Below are 16,981 nucleotides of genomic sequence, written 5' to 3'. Positions count from 1 at the left end.
TGAAGCCTGTCAATTCTTCCAGCTGTTTTGAAGCATTTTTCACCCATTCAAATGAATGGGGTAAAAACCACAAGTGAAAGCTCATAAAAAATGCACTCAAAAATGCGGTTAAAAAGAGCATATTTTACGCACCCTTTTATCCTACCAACATTCTGTTTTTCACAGCAGTAAAATGCTGCACAAACCCTTAATCTGATTTTATTTTTTGCTCCATTTCAGGGTGCCAAAGGTAATGCTGGTGAGCCTGGAGCTGCTGGTCTAAAAGGACGTCAGGTGAGCCATGTTGGTATGTATATTATTTATATTCTGCATCATTTTATATTTGAGGAGCTCACATTAGTATGTCTTATTTTTAGGGTGATCCTGGAATTGAGGGACCAATTGGATATCCTGGACCTAAGGTATGTGGTTACTTTGAGAACTACACATAGCCAATAAGATATTTTAGCCATGCCATTTACGTGATGTTTCTTCTAACTTTTTATTTTCTTTTTTTATTGTATTTTAGGGTGGTCCTGGTGCTAAAGGAGAAAAGGTAACACTACTACTAAACTTATCGAAGGTCATTACTGATTTGGCAACAACACATGTTCTGTGCTAAACTTGTGGCTTTTCTTCTTTAGGGAGATTTTGGTGCAGATGGAAGGAAGGTAAGTTGGGTTTGTAGAATTTATATATATATAGTTTAAACTCAAATTAATTCTAAATTAACCCCTGTATTTCTATTTGTAACAGGGTTTACCAGGACTTTATGGAAGAAATGGCACAGATGGACAGAAGGTACGGAGATCAAATTGTGCTAGGCTAGGGTCACACCAACGTATTTTCTCTCATCAAGAGAATCGGGCCGATTATGCTAATCACACACTGATCACTGATCAAACTCTGATCAGACTGTGACCCAAGTGTCAGCTTAGTGTGATCCAATTCTCTCGGATGAAGAGAAGATGGGGAAAAAATTTCTCCATCTTCTTCATTGTGATAAGTAATGTTTAACTTTTTTTTTCCGCCGGTAATTTTAATGCATGCTAATTATTCAATCCAAAATTCTATATATCTTTTAAAAGGATATTAAATAAGTTAAAGAAAATAAGAACCAATAATAATAGGACCATAAACACAATCTCTGTCTCTGTGTCTAGGGTCGAGCTGGTCGGATTGGTGCTCCTGGATGTAAAGGAGACCCTGGAGACAAGGTAAGTTTTCCCATGGCTATGTACTGTAGCGATAAACTTGCGGAAGTGGTGTGTAGGATAGCATCATTTAGTGGCCCAGATAAAGAAACCTTCAACCAATTTACTAATCTGCATGTAAATACCATTATGAATATATGTGGCTGTCTCGCTTATAGTCAAATGGGCGTTGCCTGGGAAAATGAACAGTCAGCACCCTCTATACAATTTGTGTGCTGTAATCACTCACTTTGCTTCATTTTTCCCTTCCAATTAGGCAGATGCACATGTTTAAAATGGTATTTATTTGCAGATCACCATGTCTGCAGGTAAATATACAGTATATATATTTTTTTTTTCATTAATGATACAGTAGGTTACTTTTAGGAAGTGATATATGTGTAGTTAAAACAGAACCCAGCTGAAAAGCTGATACAGTACCGAACTGAAAAGTTAGTTACATACCAAGTAAACAGGATCATTGAGTGCACATATAAAAAGCTTCCTAGTGTCCAAAAATAAAGGGTCATACAGTTCTTAAAGGCATAGTGCAAATAGTGTCCAGATAACTAGTGCACACATTATCAGTGAAAAAGTGCTCACAGTGGCCATAGGAGTCAGGTATACGGAGCCCAGATAAAGAACAATATAAAGTGTCAGGATAGATACAGCAAACAGTCCAAAAATAATTACAATAGTACACAAAATGGCTAGATAAAAGTTTGTACACTGAATTGACAGGAATTTACATTACCCTGTTCAATAGTGTCATATAGTGCCCAAAGTACTAGCGTCAAACTTTGCCCAAATTACTTAGGTCAGGCTTAGATAGATATTGTATTACCCAGTTTCACCTCCATCCTGGCTAAAACTATTCTGGCAAAAACAAATGTTAAGATTTATAACATGGATCCAAGGGGTAACGTTTCTACCTGTGGAGAGTGACATGCCAAGCCTGGCATGCCATTGTGAGGAGACTTTTAAGCCATGGGAAATTAAATATGCAAATTGCCTCTTTAGAGAGGAAGAGGACTTGAACTCTAGTGTCACCTATTGGAAGTAGCAATCCTAAAAGTCAATATCGACCCTTTAACAAGTCCTGCCACATGACTTAGGGTAAAAGATAGACCAAAATCTCAATTTGCAGACACTGTGTTTCGGAGCGCTGCCCCATATCAGTGCAAAGTGTGAGATCTGGTTTGGCTGGGTAACAAACACAGCCAAAACTCCAGCACCCCAGGTGTGCCTTCAGGCCGACTCTTCCACCAACATGTGCTAAACTTACACAGCCAAGTTTTTCCATTGCTTCTTGTATGCACCACACATAAATAAAATCAATGAGGTACCACAAGTTGCTTCAACAAACTTAAATGAGCTAAAGGAAACCATCCACACCGGAAAAGGACAATGAATGCATAGTATCTAGTAATATAGCGTACAGGTAAGGAACGAAATAGGGTGGCAATATAAGCAGGGTTGCCAACTTGACTTTTTATTTTTTCTAGACAGGTTATCAAAAAAATCACAGGTTGACAATATTTTTTGCGAACACATTGGAAAAACCATAATAAAACATTATGATTACCAGAGATCCATGTCTACAGACCATAATTCTGATAGGAAGCCATCCGTTGCATTCACTGTAAACAGTAAAATGATGACAATTACAGTCAAAATAATCTGTAGAGGTTTCTTCAGCTTCAAAAAAATCACAGACACCAAAAATTTATTTTACAGACAAAATGTGCCCTATTTTTATGGACTATCCTGGAATTTCTGAACGGTTGGCACCCTGATCATAAGTAATGCAAACAGAACCAAGATAATACAAACAGTTCCTAGGTAATACGGTGCCCACATGAAAAATGAATAACGGGTAGATAATGACTTACACTACCCTGTTCATTAGTGTCGAACAGTGCCCAGATAGTTAACATTGGTTTTCCAAGATTATATAACAGTTTGCTAAATAATACATTTTTAAGGAGTTAATAAGTGAATTTTTCAAAAAAAAAAATCAATCATTGCATACTAAGTGATTCATTGAGCATCATTACTTGTCTTACTGCCACATATAGATAGAGAAAGTCAGAGTGATTAACCCTCAAGCATTCAATTAGCAGATGTTCTTTAATCGATATAATCCATTTACCATTTACAGTGTTTTTACATTTCTAGACCATCGTCTTTTCTCGGTTTTAAGTTTGTGACTATGTAATTGTTATTTATGGCTTCATTAAGTAAAGTTATAATTTTTGTGAAATATTTGTAACCTATGTTTTCAGGGTCCCGATGGCTATTCAGGAGATGCAGGAGATAGGGGAGAAGATGGAGATCGTGGAATTAAGGTATACTTTTATTTAATATTCTGTATTCTGTCTGATATATTATTTTCTCAGATTTAAAATTAAAGAACCACTCCCATCAAAGTTTTTATCCTCTTAATATATTGCAGTCATCATATCATATAGCACTGTGTACTTACAATTGCTCTTTTTGCCTTTTGCCTTTCTACTCAGCTAATTCTTCTCTTTTCTCTGCTCTAAGTAGAAACTTCCTGTCTCTTTTCCCTGCATTTATCACCCCCCTGTTCACTTCCTGACCAAGCTGCTCCCTCATCCCCGTCAGGGACTTTTACAGTGACTCATGACTCATACAAAGAAAATTGACCTCTTGTTTCTATATAGAGTTTAGAAGGATTGAGCTAGTCAGTTTTTAATCACATGATATCATAGACCTAAGGGAAAATGGGTAGAAAGGCAAAATGCGCATCTGTAAGTACACAGTGCTATATAATATGATTATTGCAATATATTATTGCAATAATAATAATGCAATAATATATAATAATATATTATTATTATTGCAATCCGCAGCGGCCGGATGTTACAGCATAGTGGATGGGATTTATACAAATCTCATGCCCACTATTCGTCTGCGGATCACCCGCGGAAACTGACATGTGGAGCGTCTTTCCAGACCGCAGCATGTCAATTTCTCCTGGAGGTCCGCATGTGGGCTTTCCCCATAGACCTAATCCTTATGGGGAAAGTCTGCATGTGAGAGAAAAAAAAAGAGGCCGACGCTCATTTGCATAATGAGCGGAAGCCGGAGGCGGCTTCTCTGCAGCCTCGGGGCCGCAGTGGCTCCGGATAGTCTGCACATACCCTGGCTGAACAAATGTTAGAATACTGTATAGTAGCTAAATATGTATTGAGCTATTCAGCAATATTTCTTGCTGGTAGTTTTGAGAGTAAAGCATCATCTTTGCCCTTGCCATTCAACTTAAAATAAAACAGACCATTATTTACCAATGAACCTCTTAGTACAAACCTCTGTGAAATCATCAGGGGTTGTAACCAGTAGGGTAAGGGAACACAGGGGTGTAGTTAAAAAAAGGGTCTGTTGACCAGTACTGCTCAGTGCAGGTCAGTAGTGGAATATAACCCAGGGTATGACATTATTCCTATTGAAGCATTGCACTAGACACATATTTGGTAAGTACAGAACATAGAAGATACATAAGGTTTATAATATTTGTTATTAATTAACAGTATTTTTATATTTCAGGGTGACCCTGGTCGGCCTGGACGTAGTGGACTACCTGGAACTATTGGAGAGAAAGGAGATAAGGTAATAAACATACAATGTTTCCCAAAAAATTAGACCTACCTGAAAATAAACACTAGCATGATTTTCCAGGATTTTTTGAGTATACTTGAAATATAAACCCTACTCCAAAAATAAGTCCTAGTTACAGTCAGGGCCACCATTACACAGCAATTGCCCAGGTCACAACTCTCTTAGGAGCCCACAACATTTCAATTCAGAGGTTAAGACTACTTAAGGACCTTTGGTGACATCATAGTTATGTGACCATGATGTCACCAAAGGTCCTTTAACTGCGGGAGTCTAGAGAAACTAGGTGGGTATGTATCATATGTGCAGTGTGTGCATATACATGTGTTTGTATGTGCAGTGTGTGTGTATACATACATACATATATATAATGTATGTATGTGCAGTGTGTGTCTCTATACGTATGTGTGTGTATATACGTGTGTGTGTGTGTGTGATGACATGATTGTATTTTAATAAATGTTGATTTTTAGTTCAAGAACAAATTTGGATTGTTGTTCATGAAAAAAAATAAGACATCCCATGAAAATAAGCCCTAACCCATCTTTTGGAGCAAAAAATAATATAAGACCATGTCTTCTTTTCTGGGAAACACGGTAGTTCCAATTTTGGAAATGTGAAATGTGTTCAGAAACATTGGGTTCCAAAGTCAAACCTGCATTTAGCTTTAATTGACATTAACACATGTTTATTATGAGAAATGCAATAAAATGGTACACGAGTTCCACCTCCACAAATTTCACCATTCAAGGTGAAACTGTGACTAGGTCTACAGTTTCTCACATATTCTCTCTCTACATGTGGTGCGTAAAAACTCCGTAGTTAGATTTCCTTACTTCCAATTGTTAGTTTCTTAACTTATTATTTATCAATATGTTTCCCCACCCTGACCCTTTCTGTTTGGTTGTAACTTGTTAGGGTCCCGCAGGAAACATTGGAGCTCCTGGTTCTCCAGGTGAGAAAGGGAATAAAGGCGGACCCGGAACACAAGGACCAAAAGGAGAACCAGTAAGAACATACTTGTCTGTTTTTAAACTTGATTGATGAATATGTGTTGCCATTATCACAATGTTAGGTCTTTTATCTGTAGTTCATCTTAGTGCAGCATGGATTATGATTACTCATTTAGACTCTTGTGATCTCGTAGACACCTTTTTATCTACTTTGTTTTCATTTAGGGTCGTAGAGGAGATCCTGGTACCAAAGGAGGTGCAGGAACTGACGGTTCTAAAGGAGAGAAGGTAAACAAACTGCCGGTTTAAGGCCCATTTATACTTTCTGACTCCGGCCTCTAAACCAGAGGTCCCCAACCGCCGGTCCGCGGACCAGGACCGGGCCGTTGGGGTTTTTCAGCCGGTCCGCGGGGAGAGGGGGCCCCTCCAGCCTCCAGCAGGGCCGCCATCAGGGCATGACTGCCCTGACTCCAGTATGGGGCCCGGCCGGTAGGAGCCCCCTCGGAGCCCCCCTCTTGTGCGTCTCTCTCCTCATGGGGCCCCCGGCCGCATGCTAAGCGCCGGGTCCGGGACATCTTAGCGCTGCGCTGCTGCGGCAGCACCTTCATGATTCCCCTGACTTCCGGTCATGTGACGGCGCCGTCACATGGCCGGAAGTCAGGAGAACCTGGTGTCAGCGATTTGGACGAGCGCCAGGATTCTGCAGGGATCGCATGGGGGTAAGTATAACAAGTTTTATTTTTTTTTAAATACAATTAACTAGGAGTGGGGGGGATGGGAGATGCACATGGGGGGAGCGGAGAGATGAGAGATGCACATGGGGGAAGGGAGAGATGAGAGATCCACATGGGGGGGGAGGGGAGAGATGAGAGATGCACATGGGGGAGGGGAGAGATGAGAGATCCACATGGGGGGGAGGGGAGAGATGAGAGATGCACATGGGGGAGGGGAGAGATGAGAGATCCACATGGGGGGAGGGGAGAGATGAGAGATGCACATGGGAGGGAGGGGAGAGATGAGAGATGCACGGGGGGGTGAGAGATGCACGGGGGGGATGAGAAATGCACGGGGGGGATGAGAGATGCACGGGGGGTGGATGAGAGATGCACGGGGGGGTGAGAGATGCACGGGGGGAGAGAGATGCACGGGGGGTGGATGAGAGATGCACGGGGGGGTGAGAGATGCACGGGGGGGATGAGAGATGCACGGAGGGGATGAGAGATGCACGGGGGGTGGATGAGAGATGCACGGAGGGGGATGAGAGATGCACGGGGGTGAGCTGCACATGGGGGGGTGAGAGATGCACATGGGGGGGTTATGTTTACATAACTTTGTTGCCTTATGAAGGGCGGGGGGGGCCCCCAAAAATTTCTTGCACAGGGGCCCACTACAGTCTGTGTCCGCCCCTGGGATGAAGTAAATGCAGCTGAACAGCAGCTGTCAGGACAGCTGCCCTGTCCTGCTGCAGGGCGTGATGGGGCCTTAGTGATGCGGCTCCTGGCACAGCACATTATGTGGGGCTCCTGGCATAGCTCCTGGCGGGGACCTGGTCTACACTATATGATAAGTATGCACTAAACTCCAAATCCCTCCATTACCCCGCCCCCATATGACCAAAGCCCCGCCCACCCCACCCCCTCCTTGCTGGGCCATGGAAAAATGATCTTGCTTCAAGCCGGTCCCTGGTGCAAAAAAGGTTGGGGACCACTGCTCTAAACGACCACCTGTAGGCTATATAAAAGTCAATCGGTAATCATTTAATGGCCTGTTTAGACAGACCAACCAGAATTCTTCACTCATAGAATATTATGTTATATGCAGCACATATCCTGGTTACTCAAGATGATGTGCTGCCGAGAACAATGATTTTTAAGACTCCTTAAAAGTCATTGCACCTGATTAATAAGTGTTTTGCTCATTTATCAGGTGATTTCCGGCCTGTTTAGACTGATAATTGAGAAATGAGTGTTCCTAGGAATGCTTGTTCCTGGATTTCAGCCTATCTAAGTGGATCCTATGTGTTCTTCACGTATTGATAATAATTTTGTCCAACATATTGGAGTGAAGTAGATGATTTATGGGAAATCACAAGTGAAAATGGGTCTAAGATCTTAATCTAGTAAAGTTTAAAACATTTTTAGAATAGTTTCAACATCTCTCTTGATTGTTCTCTTGCTGTTTTTGTATGCAGGGTGATCCAGGACCAGAGGGTCCACGAGGTCTTGGTGGAGAAGCTGGAGTGAAAGGGGGAAAGGTAAAATCAAATTGATGTTTAGGTATATGATTTGGCCTACAGTCACAAAAGTTACACACTTATAACCAACCTTGCATCATGATAACACACAGAGCTTTCTTCATGAAGCTTAGCTAATGTACATTTATGGCGGTCAAGCTGTGTGTAGTAAGTTCATAGAATCATAGAATGTTAGAATTGGAAGGGACCACCAGGGTCATCGTGTCCAACCCCCTGCTCAATGCAGGATTCACTAAACCATCTTAGACAGATGTCTGCCCAGCCTCGGAAGACTTCCATTGAAGGAGAACTCACCACCTCTCATGGCAACCTGTTCCACTCATTGATCACTATTAATAAGTTGCCTGATAGAATCTTGTTCTGATCACAATATAACATATATTCATCAACACATACAGGTATTCAATTATTATCAGGCTTAATTAGGCTTTCTTCTACTTTAGCAGTTATGTTATCAATCATTGTCATACTGTTGTTCTTAAAGGGTGATCGTGGCGCTCCGGGACCAAGAGGAGGTCAAGGACCTGTAGGTGTAGCTGGTAGAAATGTAAGTTTACTAATTAACTTTATATATTTTCTTCGACTCTCATTGTGATCCACTGTACATGAATACATGACAATTTAATAATGAAATGGACATACCTCTATGTGGCAGTGATCCAGTCAGCTTCAGAGCAGTGCTTACAAATTCTAAAGTAAATAGCTTGTAAGCGCTGCACTCCTTTCCTAGTATACTGACCACCACTGTTAGAATGCAGAGGTGGCTGGTAACCTAGATGATAAAGCATAAGCAATAAAATTTAAAATCTCTAATGTCTTGACAACAGAGAAAATTTTTAATGACAAGTAAATTTCAGAGTTGCTTGATTTTACAAGCACTTTGCAATTTTACCAATTTAAGATGGTAACACAACTCCTATTATTCCAACGCTTTATTTGATTCTCTGTAGCTCTTTTCAATACATAATTTATTAACTAATTTTAGGTTTACATAGCTATATCTTAAAATCCCTGCTTTCAAACAGTTAAAGAGGTACAGTATTCCAGTTGCTACAGATTATCGCCTTGTGTCCCCATTTTGAGTCCAGCAGCAGTTGTACAACACTCCTACTGCATCATCAACCTCTATGAGACTGCAGAAGATGCTGTTCTTGGCTATTTCAGGCAGTCCTAATTTAAGCAGAAGTTATAGATCCCCATTTAAATAGTTGTCACCTATCCACAGTGGTAACTATAATACCCCTTTAACAATAATTTGACTGCGCAATTACTATGATAAAACACATACCTCAATGTTCAGAAAATGAACAACTTTTTAAGTCAAATTTTGATGAAAAAGATATATCTTTTATTTATATCAATATGCAATAAAACCAGAAATATTTAAATTTCACAGTGGTCACACTGCTCTCAGCATTTGGAGAACAGCAAATTGATTCACAGGACAGGTGCCCTATGATCTCCTCCTACCTGCCTTCATCCACGGCTTCTTTTTGACTTGCCGGCAGTGCAGGTTTGTGCTGCAGTTTTCTGCACAGCATATAACTGTGAACAATGCTGTGCAAAGAAAAACAGTGACGGGGCTGCAGCTAAGCCAATGCTGAAGACTCTTGATGATTTTCAGGGTGTTCCTGAGGTTGAATCAGAAATAATCAAAAATGAGTGCTATAGTTTATCCTTTGAGAATGCCCTTTAAATTCTCATCGGCCTAGTTTTGTTTTTGTATTGTAAATAATTATATGGTATATGCATCATTTTATTTGTATTTGGTTTGACATTGTCCATAGTCCTCTTATTAATGTCATTGCTTTTCATTTCAGGGGTCAAGAGGAGACCCAGGTGACATGGGAGAAAGAGGGAACCCAGGCCAACCAGGTCCCAAAGTAAATAACAATTTGATTTCTTAGGATTTTTATTTAAAATATTCTTCTGCAGAAGGGGTGTGCAATTAATTTTCCCAAGGAGCCACATGAGAGACTGTCACTGTTGCAGAGGGCAGAACTTAATTCTGCTCATTATTATTACTACTATCACTTAATACTGAGCAGAATAGTGAGCTACTTCTAAAACACGTTATGATAGGGCTTATTGTCTCATATATTTTTATCAGTATAAGCTAAACAAAATTACATAATGTACTACTTTGTATATAGTTTATAAAAAGCAGTAAATCATACTGCTCCTGTTGTTCACCTTGTACCTTGATCACTACCCCCCCACACAGTATGATGACTCCAGTCACCCACCTCACTACAGAATGATGTCCCCACAAACAGTATGATGTCCCCCATCACCACCAAACACAGTATGCCAGCACCCACACTCACACAGTATGATGTCCCCATAGCTCCCCCCACACAGTATGATGTCCCCAGTCACCCACCCCAATGCTGAATAATGCCCTCACACACAGTATGATGCCCCCACATCACCTCCAAACACAGTATGCCGGCACACACACTCACACAGTATGATGTCCCCATAGCTCCCCCCACACAGTATGATGCCCCCAGTCACTCATCCCAATGCAGAATAATGTCCTCACACACAGTATGATGCCCCCACATCACCCCCAAACACAATATGCTGGCACACACACTCACACAGTATGCTGCACCCAAGAGCCCCCACTCCTCCATACACCGTATGATGCCCTCACAGCTCCCCACACAGTATGTTCCCATAGCCCCCACACAGAGTATTATGGCTCACAATCTCCCCCCAAACAGTATGATAGACTTCACATCCCCCACAAAGTATGATTCCCCCACAGCCCGCCTTAAACAGTATGATGCATCCCACAGCCCCACACACACAGTATGATGCTTCCCACAGCCCCCCCACACAAACACAGTATGATGCCCCCACAGGCCCCAAAATAGTAAGATGGAGCCACAGGCCCCCCTGCACAGAATGGTGACCCTAACAGATCCCTCACACTGTTTGATGGAACCCACAGCCCCCCATACACACAGTATCATGGCTCCCTCAGTCCCATACACAGTATGATGGCCCCTAGAGTTCCATTTACAGTAAGATGGACCCACAGCCCCCCTGCTGTGCTGAGACTTAGTGACTTAGTTGCACAGGCCAAATGGTGCAAGAGGGAACTGACTGTTCCCTGTTCTACCAATGAACTCAATGATATCTGCATCTTGAGTATGCAGATACTGGTGAAATTGAGACGCCAGGTGGGGGAATGGTGGTACGCCGCTGTTTCCAGTTCCTTGGCTGTCCTGGTTTGCTGGCCATACATGATAATACAAAACCCATTTCTTATAATAAAATCACAATAACACAGGTGTGGATAAATAATGGCCGTGATGTTTATTTTGGGTAACTTTATTAATAAATATAATATTAATAACCAACAAATAAATAATTAATTTACCAATAAATAATTCCAATCCACCCAGCATTCACTGGGGGATTTTCCCACAAATCAACAATCACGACAAAAATAACAAAAATACGTCATAAAAGAGGGAGGGAGGACGGGATCTTCTTATCTTCTGACAGCTGGAATGCCGCCCAGCTGGCGAACAGCTGTCTTTTATATCCAACATCTTTCCCGCACTTTTTCCGATATCCAATCAGAATAGAGGAAAAATGACCACCAAAAAAACAGATCAGACCAGAATAACCTGCTCGTGGCTCCCACAGCTGACAAATTTAAAACAGTTGACCCTTAAATAACCTGAAGAAAAAGAGGTTGTGAGGGGCTGAATACTACAATAAATAGAAGGGTCCGTATTATCATGAAACCCCCTTTTACTAGGGCATAGGGGGGGGCTTACATTACCCAGGCCTGTTCAAAAGTAATTAATTGGTTAAGACACTTACTTTTATGTAAAGGTTATAAATGACTTTTAAAATCGTATATACAATATATATTTGTTTTCTATAACATGTAAAAACTTGATCTGTAGTCTTTAAAAGCTGACATCTGTGACGTATTTTTTCCTATATAGAATAATCTCCAATAATGGATTTTATCAATAAATTCTTTATTTCTTACAGGGAGACAGAGGGAGACCTGGTATTAGTTATCCAGGACCCCGCGGCACTTCAGTGAGTATGATATGCACCAAGTCTTAAAAAAAATGATTGTTGATGTAGTGGCAGATTGATATTGATTTTCTCATTTTTATTTTAGGGTGATAAGGGAGACAAGGGGCTTCCAGGACCACTGGTGAGACACATTTTTGTCTTAAACTAGCAATTTCACCTTTGGGTAATTCTGTTATTTTAAATGAATATCTGTCCTGTGCCAAAATGTATTATGGTCGGTGTAGGTGCCTTTTTGAGGCCCTTCAGTGTTGTATTGTATCAAGCAGGATCAAGTCTTCTGAGCACCAGGAGCCCTACTGTGCCATGATCACATATCACCATATACCAGTCAATTCTACAGTGTTTGTTTGAGAACCACAGGTGTATTGATGAATTTATACATCATATACAACCAATACAATCTATGTTATTTAAGCTTAAAAATATTCCATCTTCTTATTTTTTGCAGGGGGGACGAGGAGACTTTGGTCTTAAAGGAGCTGCTGGACCAAAGGGAGGAAAAGGAGAGCCTGTAAGTAGACATTGATTTTGGTATAGTTGCCATATTAACCCCACTATGTTCTTAGATTCTTTGACTTACTAATTTGTAGGAAAGTGATAATTGTAGCATTATAAATCGTCATAATGTAGTTTTTTTAATTTGAGTTCCTCTTGCACAGGGTGACCCAGGACCTGTTGGAGAACCAGGCCCACGTGGACCAACTGGAGGCCCTGGACTTCCGGTATATTTTTGCTTTTACATATTAGTCATATAGTCTTTCAAGTTCACCTTTATATGAACTGGTATAACCAATCTCAGCTCATTATATCCCAAGTCATCAGTATACATATCTGTTGTATTTAGGGGTATCTACCCACAAAGTGTACACATGATGGGTAGGCGTGTTAATGTATAAGAAATTATATCGGAGAAGTGACTGCCAAAGTTTTGGCTATATCACTGTACAAAATGAAAAATTGTTTTTTTTGTATGGATCATCATTCACTTGCTTATTTTTGGCGTTGACAACTTGAAAATTGCTTGACATTTTTTTTTCCATTTTAGGGTGACCTGGGCCCTTCTGGTGACCCAGCTTTAACAGTGAGTATATATAAAGTTCCTAAAAAGAAAAGAAGTACTTCTGATTTAATTATATGTTTCAATCCAACACACTAAAACTACAATCAAATGTATCAATGTGATGCAATAAATTGTTAAATCCTCAATATACGGTTTATTCTTGATGCAACTAATGATTTTTTTCTTCCCTAGGAATGTGATGTAATGACTTATGTTCGAGAGACATGTGGATGCTGTGGTTAGTTATTAAATATATAATTTACAACTTCCCATTATAAAAATGCATGCCATTTTATTTTAAAGAATATCAAATCCTTAATGTTTACTATGATATAGACAGATACTGTATGTCCTTCACTAGTTTTTCTAAATTTAGCTTTGGCAAAACTTTTTTTTTCCACTTGTGAAAATAAATCTGCGTTAAAATTGCCTCGTTGCTATGTACAATGGTTCGTTCTAGTCAAAATCTTCATACTAAGCTGATTCTATGGTTGCACAACATGAATATGTGTTTCTGGAATGTAATATGAATTGATTAAGGTGGTCAACGTTATTTCGAGTGTTAATTGGTTGCACCACGATTTACCAGCAAAACTTTGCTGCCATTAATTATAATTGATATGTGAGATCAGCTGTTCCCGGTGTCAACGACGGCCCAGAGCTGCACAGCACAGCTCCGTTTACTGTATAGTGCTCACGGCCAGATACTGCACATCCGCCCCCTATTCAAATCAATAGGGGCGGATGTGCAGTATCCGTCTGTGGCCACTATTCCATCGACTGAGCTGTGCTGTGCAGCTCTGTGACGGAGCAGTTGCGGCTGACACCGGGAACAGCCTATCGGTGAGAAGCTGGGTGTCAAGCCCCCACCAATCAGACATTGATTACCCATGCTAAGGATAGGCCATCAAAGTTAAAGTCCCAGAAAACCCCTTTAGCTAGAATCTGCATTAGAGATAAGTGAATTTATTTCGTGCAGCCAATAATCAGCCGATAATCTGCTCAAATCGGCTGGCAGATTTGATTATGTCTGCATAAAATTCTGTCCAAATCAAATTTGTCCTAAATTGATATTTATTATGCTTTGGAGTCTGTCAAGACCCCAAAGGGTAATAATAATAGGGCTGGGAAGGGATGAAAAAAACTAAAAGTTTATACTCACCTGCAGCTGCAACTCTCCGCCTGGTACACCACTTGCTTCTCTTCGGTCTTCTCTCCTTCAATATTCTGGCTCTGACTAAGGCTTACATATTCACATGGGTTGTGTTGCACATTGGTGGTTGACATCACCCCATGTGAACCCCATTGGGTGATGCACTTCTTTAATATGCTCCGCACCTTTTGTGGATACGTGAGGCGTAGTCAGTGACCGAAGAAGAGAAAATCATAGAGAAAACTTATTTGAATTGAGTTGAGGACTATGAGGAAAGATGTGGAGGCAAATAGGTAAGGGACATTGCTAGGACAGGTGGTTATAATATTTATTAACCCCTTTCCAGCCCTATAGAGAATACGGCAAATAGTTGATTAGTTGGTCGCTTTTTTTGCTGGATTTGTGTGAATCGAATTCCAGAAAATTCGGCTTTGGAAGATTTCAACGTTTTTATGAAATTTGTGACAAATTTGATTAGCTAATCTTTAATCTGCATCCTTCTTTTACAAGTGCTAATTTATGCTCTTGTAGCCTGTAATTAGGTACCTATAGATTAATTATGTTAATGTCTTAAAGTTTCATTGACTTACCACTCTTGCTTGCTCCTACAGATTGTGAGAAGCAATGTGGTGCCCTGGATATTGTCTTTATTATCGACAGCTCTGAGAGTATTGGATATACAAACTTTACTTTGGAGAAGAACTTTGTCATTAATGTTGTAAGCAAACTTGGATCTATGGCTAAAGATCCAAGCTCTGCTGTAGGTAAGTTATGTTTTGAGGTGCAAGACATAATTTTGCAGAAACAAAACAGCATTTGTCCATCTTTGTTTGAGAATTGTATACATTTAACTTTTTCAAACTTGAAAATAGTTTTTTGCCATTGTTTATGCTTTATATAGCACATTACATGTTTCTATTGTACGCTAAGTAACCTGCTTAATTAACTATTTAGAGTATTACAGCCATGTATTAATAACTAAATGTATATCCCATGCAAAATCACTTAAAAGTAACCAGGGCCACAACTCAAAAATACTATTATACCTCTATAAAGGGCATTTACAAACCTCAAACAACATGCGTATATTCAACTCAATAAATCTTTATTGAGTAAACAGAGTATCAAATTGTTAAAAACATGAAACAGGTGCTGCTATTTAAATACAGGGACAAGCCATACACTATGCCAGCTGAGTACGCAACTCAGGAATCAGTGCATAAGAGCCAAATTAGACGATATATATCACAATAATTGTAAGGCTGTGATATGCCTAATAATACATACAAACAAGGTCCATACGAGCACTTACAAGAGATGCCACTGATTGGGTGCAGTCCCCGCCCCCCCAATGCGCGTTTCACCCTTTCTTCATCAGTGACTTAAAACTTTGTTTATTCAATAAAGATATATTAGCTTTAATATACTCGTGTTGTTTTGGTTTGTTCATGCCCTTTATAGAGGTATAATATTACAGCCGTGTGAATTTATAATAAGGGTATTTTTTTATATAATGCATGCCCACAAAATCTTTTTTTTTTTTTGTGAATTACGTTTTTTAGATTTTTAAAAATATATTTTATTTTCACATATCTTTTCTCGCAAACGGTCACAAGCAACCTCTGTGGGCCATCATTTTTTTTGTGCAATTTTACATTGTAAGTGGTCTATTTGACCAATGAGGTTCATCCAATCATGTCAGCCACTGGTAGCAGCATTTTGTCAAAGCAATGGAATACATCTGAACACAATATAATAATTACCAGGAGTAACAAGAAAAATTAATGATATTAGTGATATTAAATATTATTTGATATTATTTTACATAGCTGCATTCAAATAATCCTTTTCCTAAAGCATTTTAATTGGTCTTTCCACATTTTGAAAAAACATTTTTTTTTTACAATTTGTTTATTTATTGATTAAAAATGCATCATAATAAAAAAAAATATTACCCCATAGGTACTAGAGTTGGTGTTGTTCAGTACAGTCATGAAGGCACATTTGAGGCGATTCAACTGAATGATCCCCGCATTGACTCTCTATCAAGTTTCAAAGAAGCAGTAAAGCGCCTTGAGTGGATTGCCGGAGGAACATGGACCCCATCTGCTCTGCAGTTTGCATACAACCAGCTGATCAAGGAAACAAGACGAGAGAAAGCTAAAGTGTTTGCTGTAGTCATTACTGATGGACGTCACGATCCCAGGGACCCAGATGATCTTCTAAAATCACTGTGTGACCCCCATGTTACAGTAAATGCTATTGGTATTGGTGACATGTTTAACAAAGAAGATGACTCTGAAACCCTGACTTCCATCGCCTGCGACAATAAGCAGCAAGTTCAGAAGATGAAACATTTCTCTGAACTCGTAGCTGATGAGTTTATCAGCAACATGGAACAACTGATTTGCCCAGGTACATGAAAATGTGTTAGGAATTATCTTTACAGCAATAGTTCACTTTTATATATGTAAAAATACATGCTTAAGTTTGCAACGTAAAGTAAAACAGAAAAGGTGGAGCCGAGCTTCTGTGATGTCTCCCATACATAATGCACAGAGAAATGAGAGATTCCTGCTCTCCTGTCTCTCTGTAGCACATGGTCAGATGCAACAGCATGGAGAACTTCTTTCAGCAGCATTGAGCAGTGTCATTTTCAATTTAGCTCTGAGGTGAGAT

General features: G+C 40.0%; 1 protein-coding gene across 2 annotated transcripts in view; it reads left to right on the top strand.

Annotated features, from left to right (window-relative positions):
• COL6A2 (collagen type VI alpha 2 chain) overlaps window positions 1-16,981 on the top strand; it is a 59,749-nt gene that overhangs the window by 33,213 nt on the left and 9,555 nt on the right. For both annotated transcript variants that reach the window (XM_073646769.1, XM_073646771.1), the window contains exons 6-26: window positions 220-273; window positions 357-401; window positions 509-535; window positions 624-650; window positions 736-780; window positions 1,143-1,196; window positions 3,458-3,520; window positions 4,743-4,805; window positions 5,730-5,819; window positions 5,990-6,052; window positions 7,956-8,018; window positions 8,503-8,565; window positions 9,839-9,901; window positions 12,039-12,089; window positions 12,175-12,210; window positions 12,538-12,600; window positions 12,749-12,811; window positions 13,135-13,170; window positions 13,342-13,387; window positions 14,914-15,066; window positions 16,265-16,717. In XM_073646769.1, the coding sequence (XP_073502870.1) occupies window positions 220-273; window positions 357-401; window positions 509-535; window positions 624-650; window positions 736-780; window positions 1,143-1,196; window positions 3,458-3,520; window positions 4,743-4,805; window positions 5,730-5,819; window positions 5,990-6,052; window positions 7,956-8,018; window positions 8,503-8,565; window positions 9,839-9,901; window positions 12,039-12,089; window positions 12,175-12,210; window positions 12,538-12,600; window positions 12,749-12,811; window positions 13,135-13,170; window positions 13,342-13,387; window positions 14,914-15,066; window positions 16,265-16,717 (1,621 nt within the window). The remainder of the gene's footprint in view (window positions 1-219; window positions 274-356; window positions 402-508; window positions 536-623; window positions 651-735; window positions 781-1,142; window positions 1,197-3,457; window positions 3,521-4,742; window positions 4,806-5,729; window positions 5,820-5,989; window positions 6,053-7,955; window positions 8,019-8,502; window positions 8,566-9,838; window positions 9,902-12,038; window positions 12,090-12,174; window positions 12,211-12,537; window positions 12,601-12,748; window positions 12,812-13,134; window positions 13,171-13,341; window positions 13,388-14,913; window positions 15,067-16,264; window positions 16,718-16,981) is intronic.

The sequence above is a fragment of the Phyllobates terribilis genome, unplaced genomic scaffold (assembly GCF_046119375.1).
Source record: "Phyllobates terribilis strain yellow unplaced genomic scaffold, ASM4611937v1 Scaffold_9__5_contigs__length_417890890, whole genome shotgun sequence".
NCBI lineage: Eukaryota > Metazoa > Chordata > Amphibia > Anura > Dendrobatidae > Phyllobates > Phyllobates terribilis.
The sequence above is the reverse complement of the archived record's forward strand: the minus strand, read 5'-3'. Positions and strand labels throughout refer to the sequence as shown.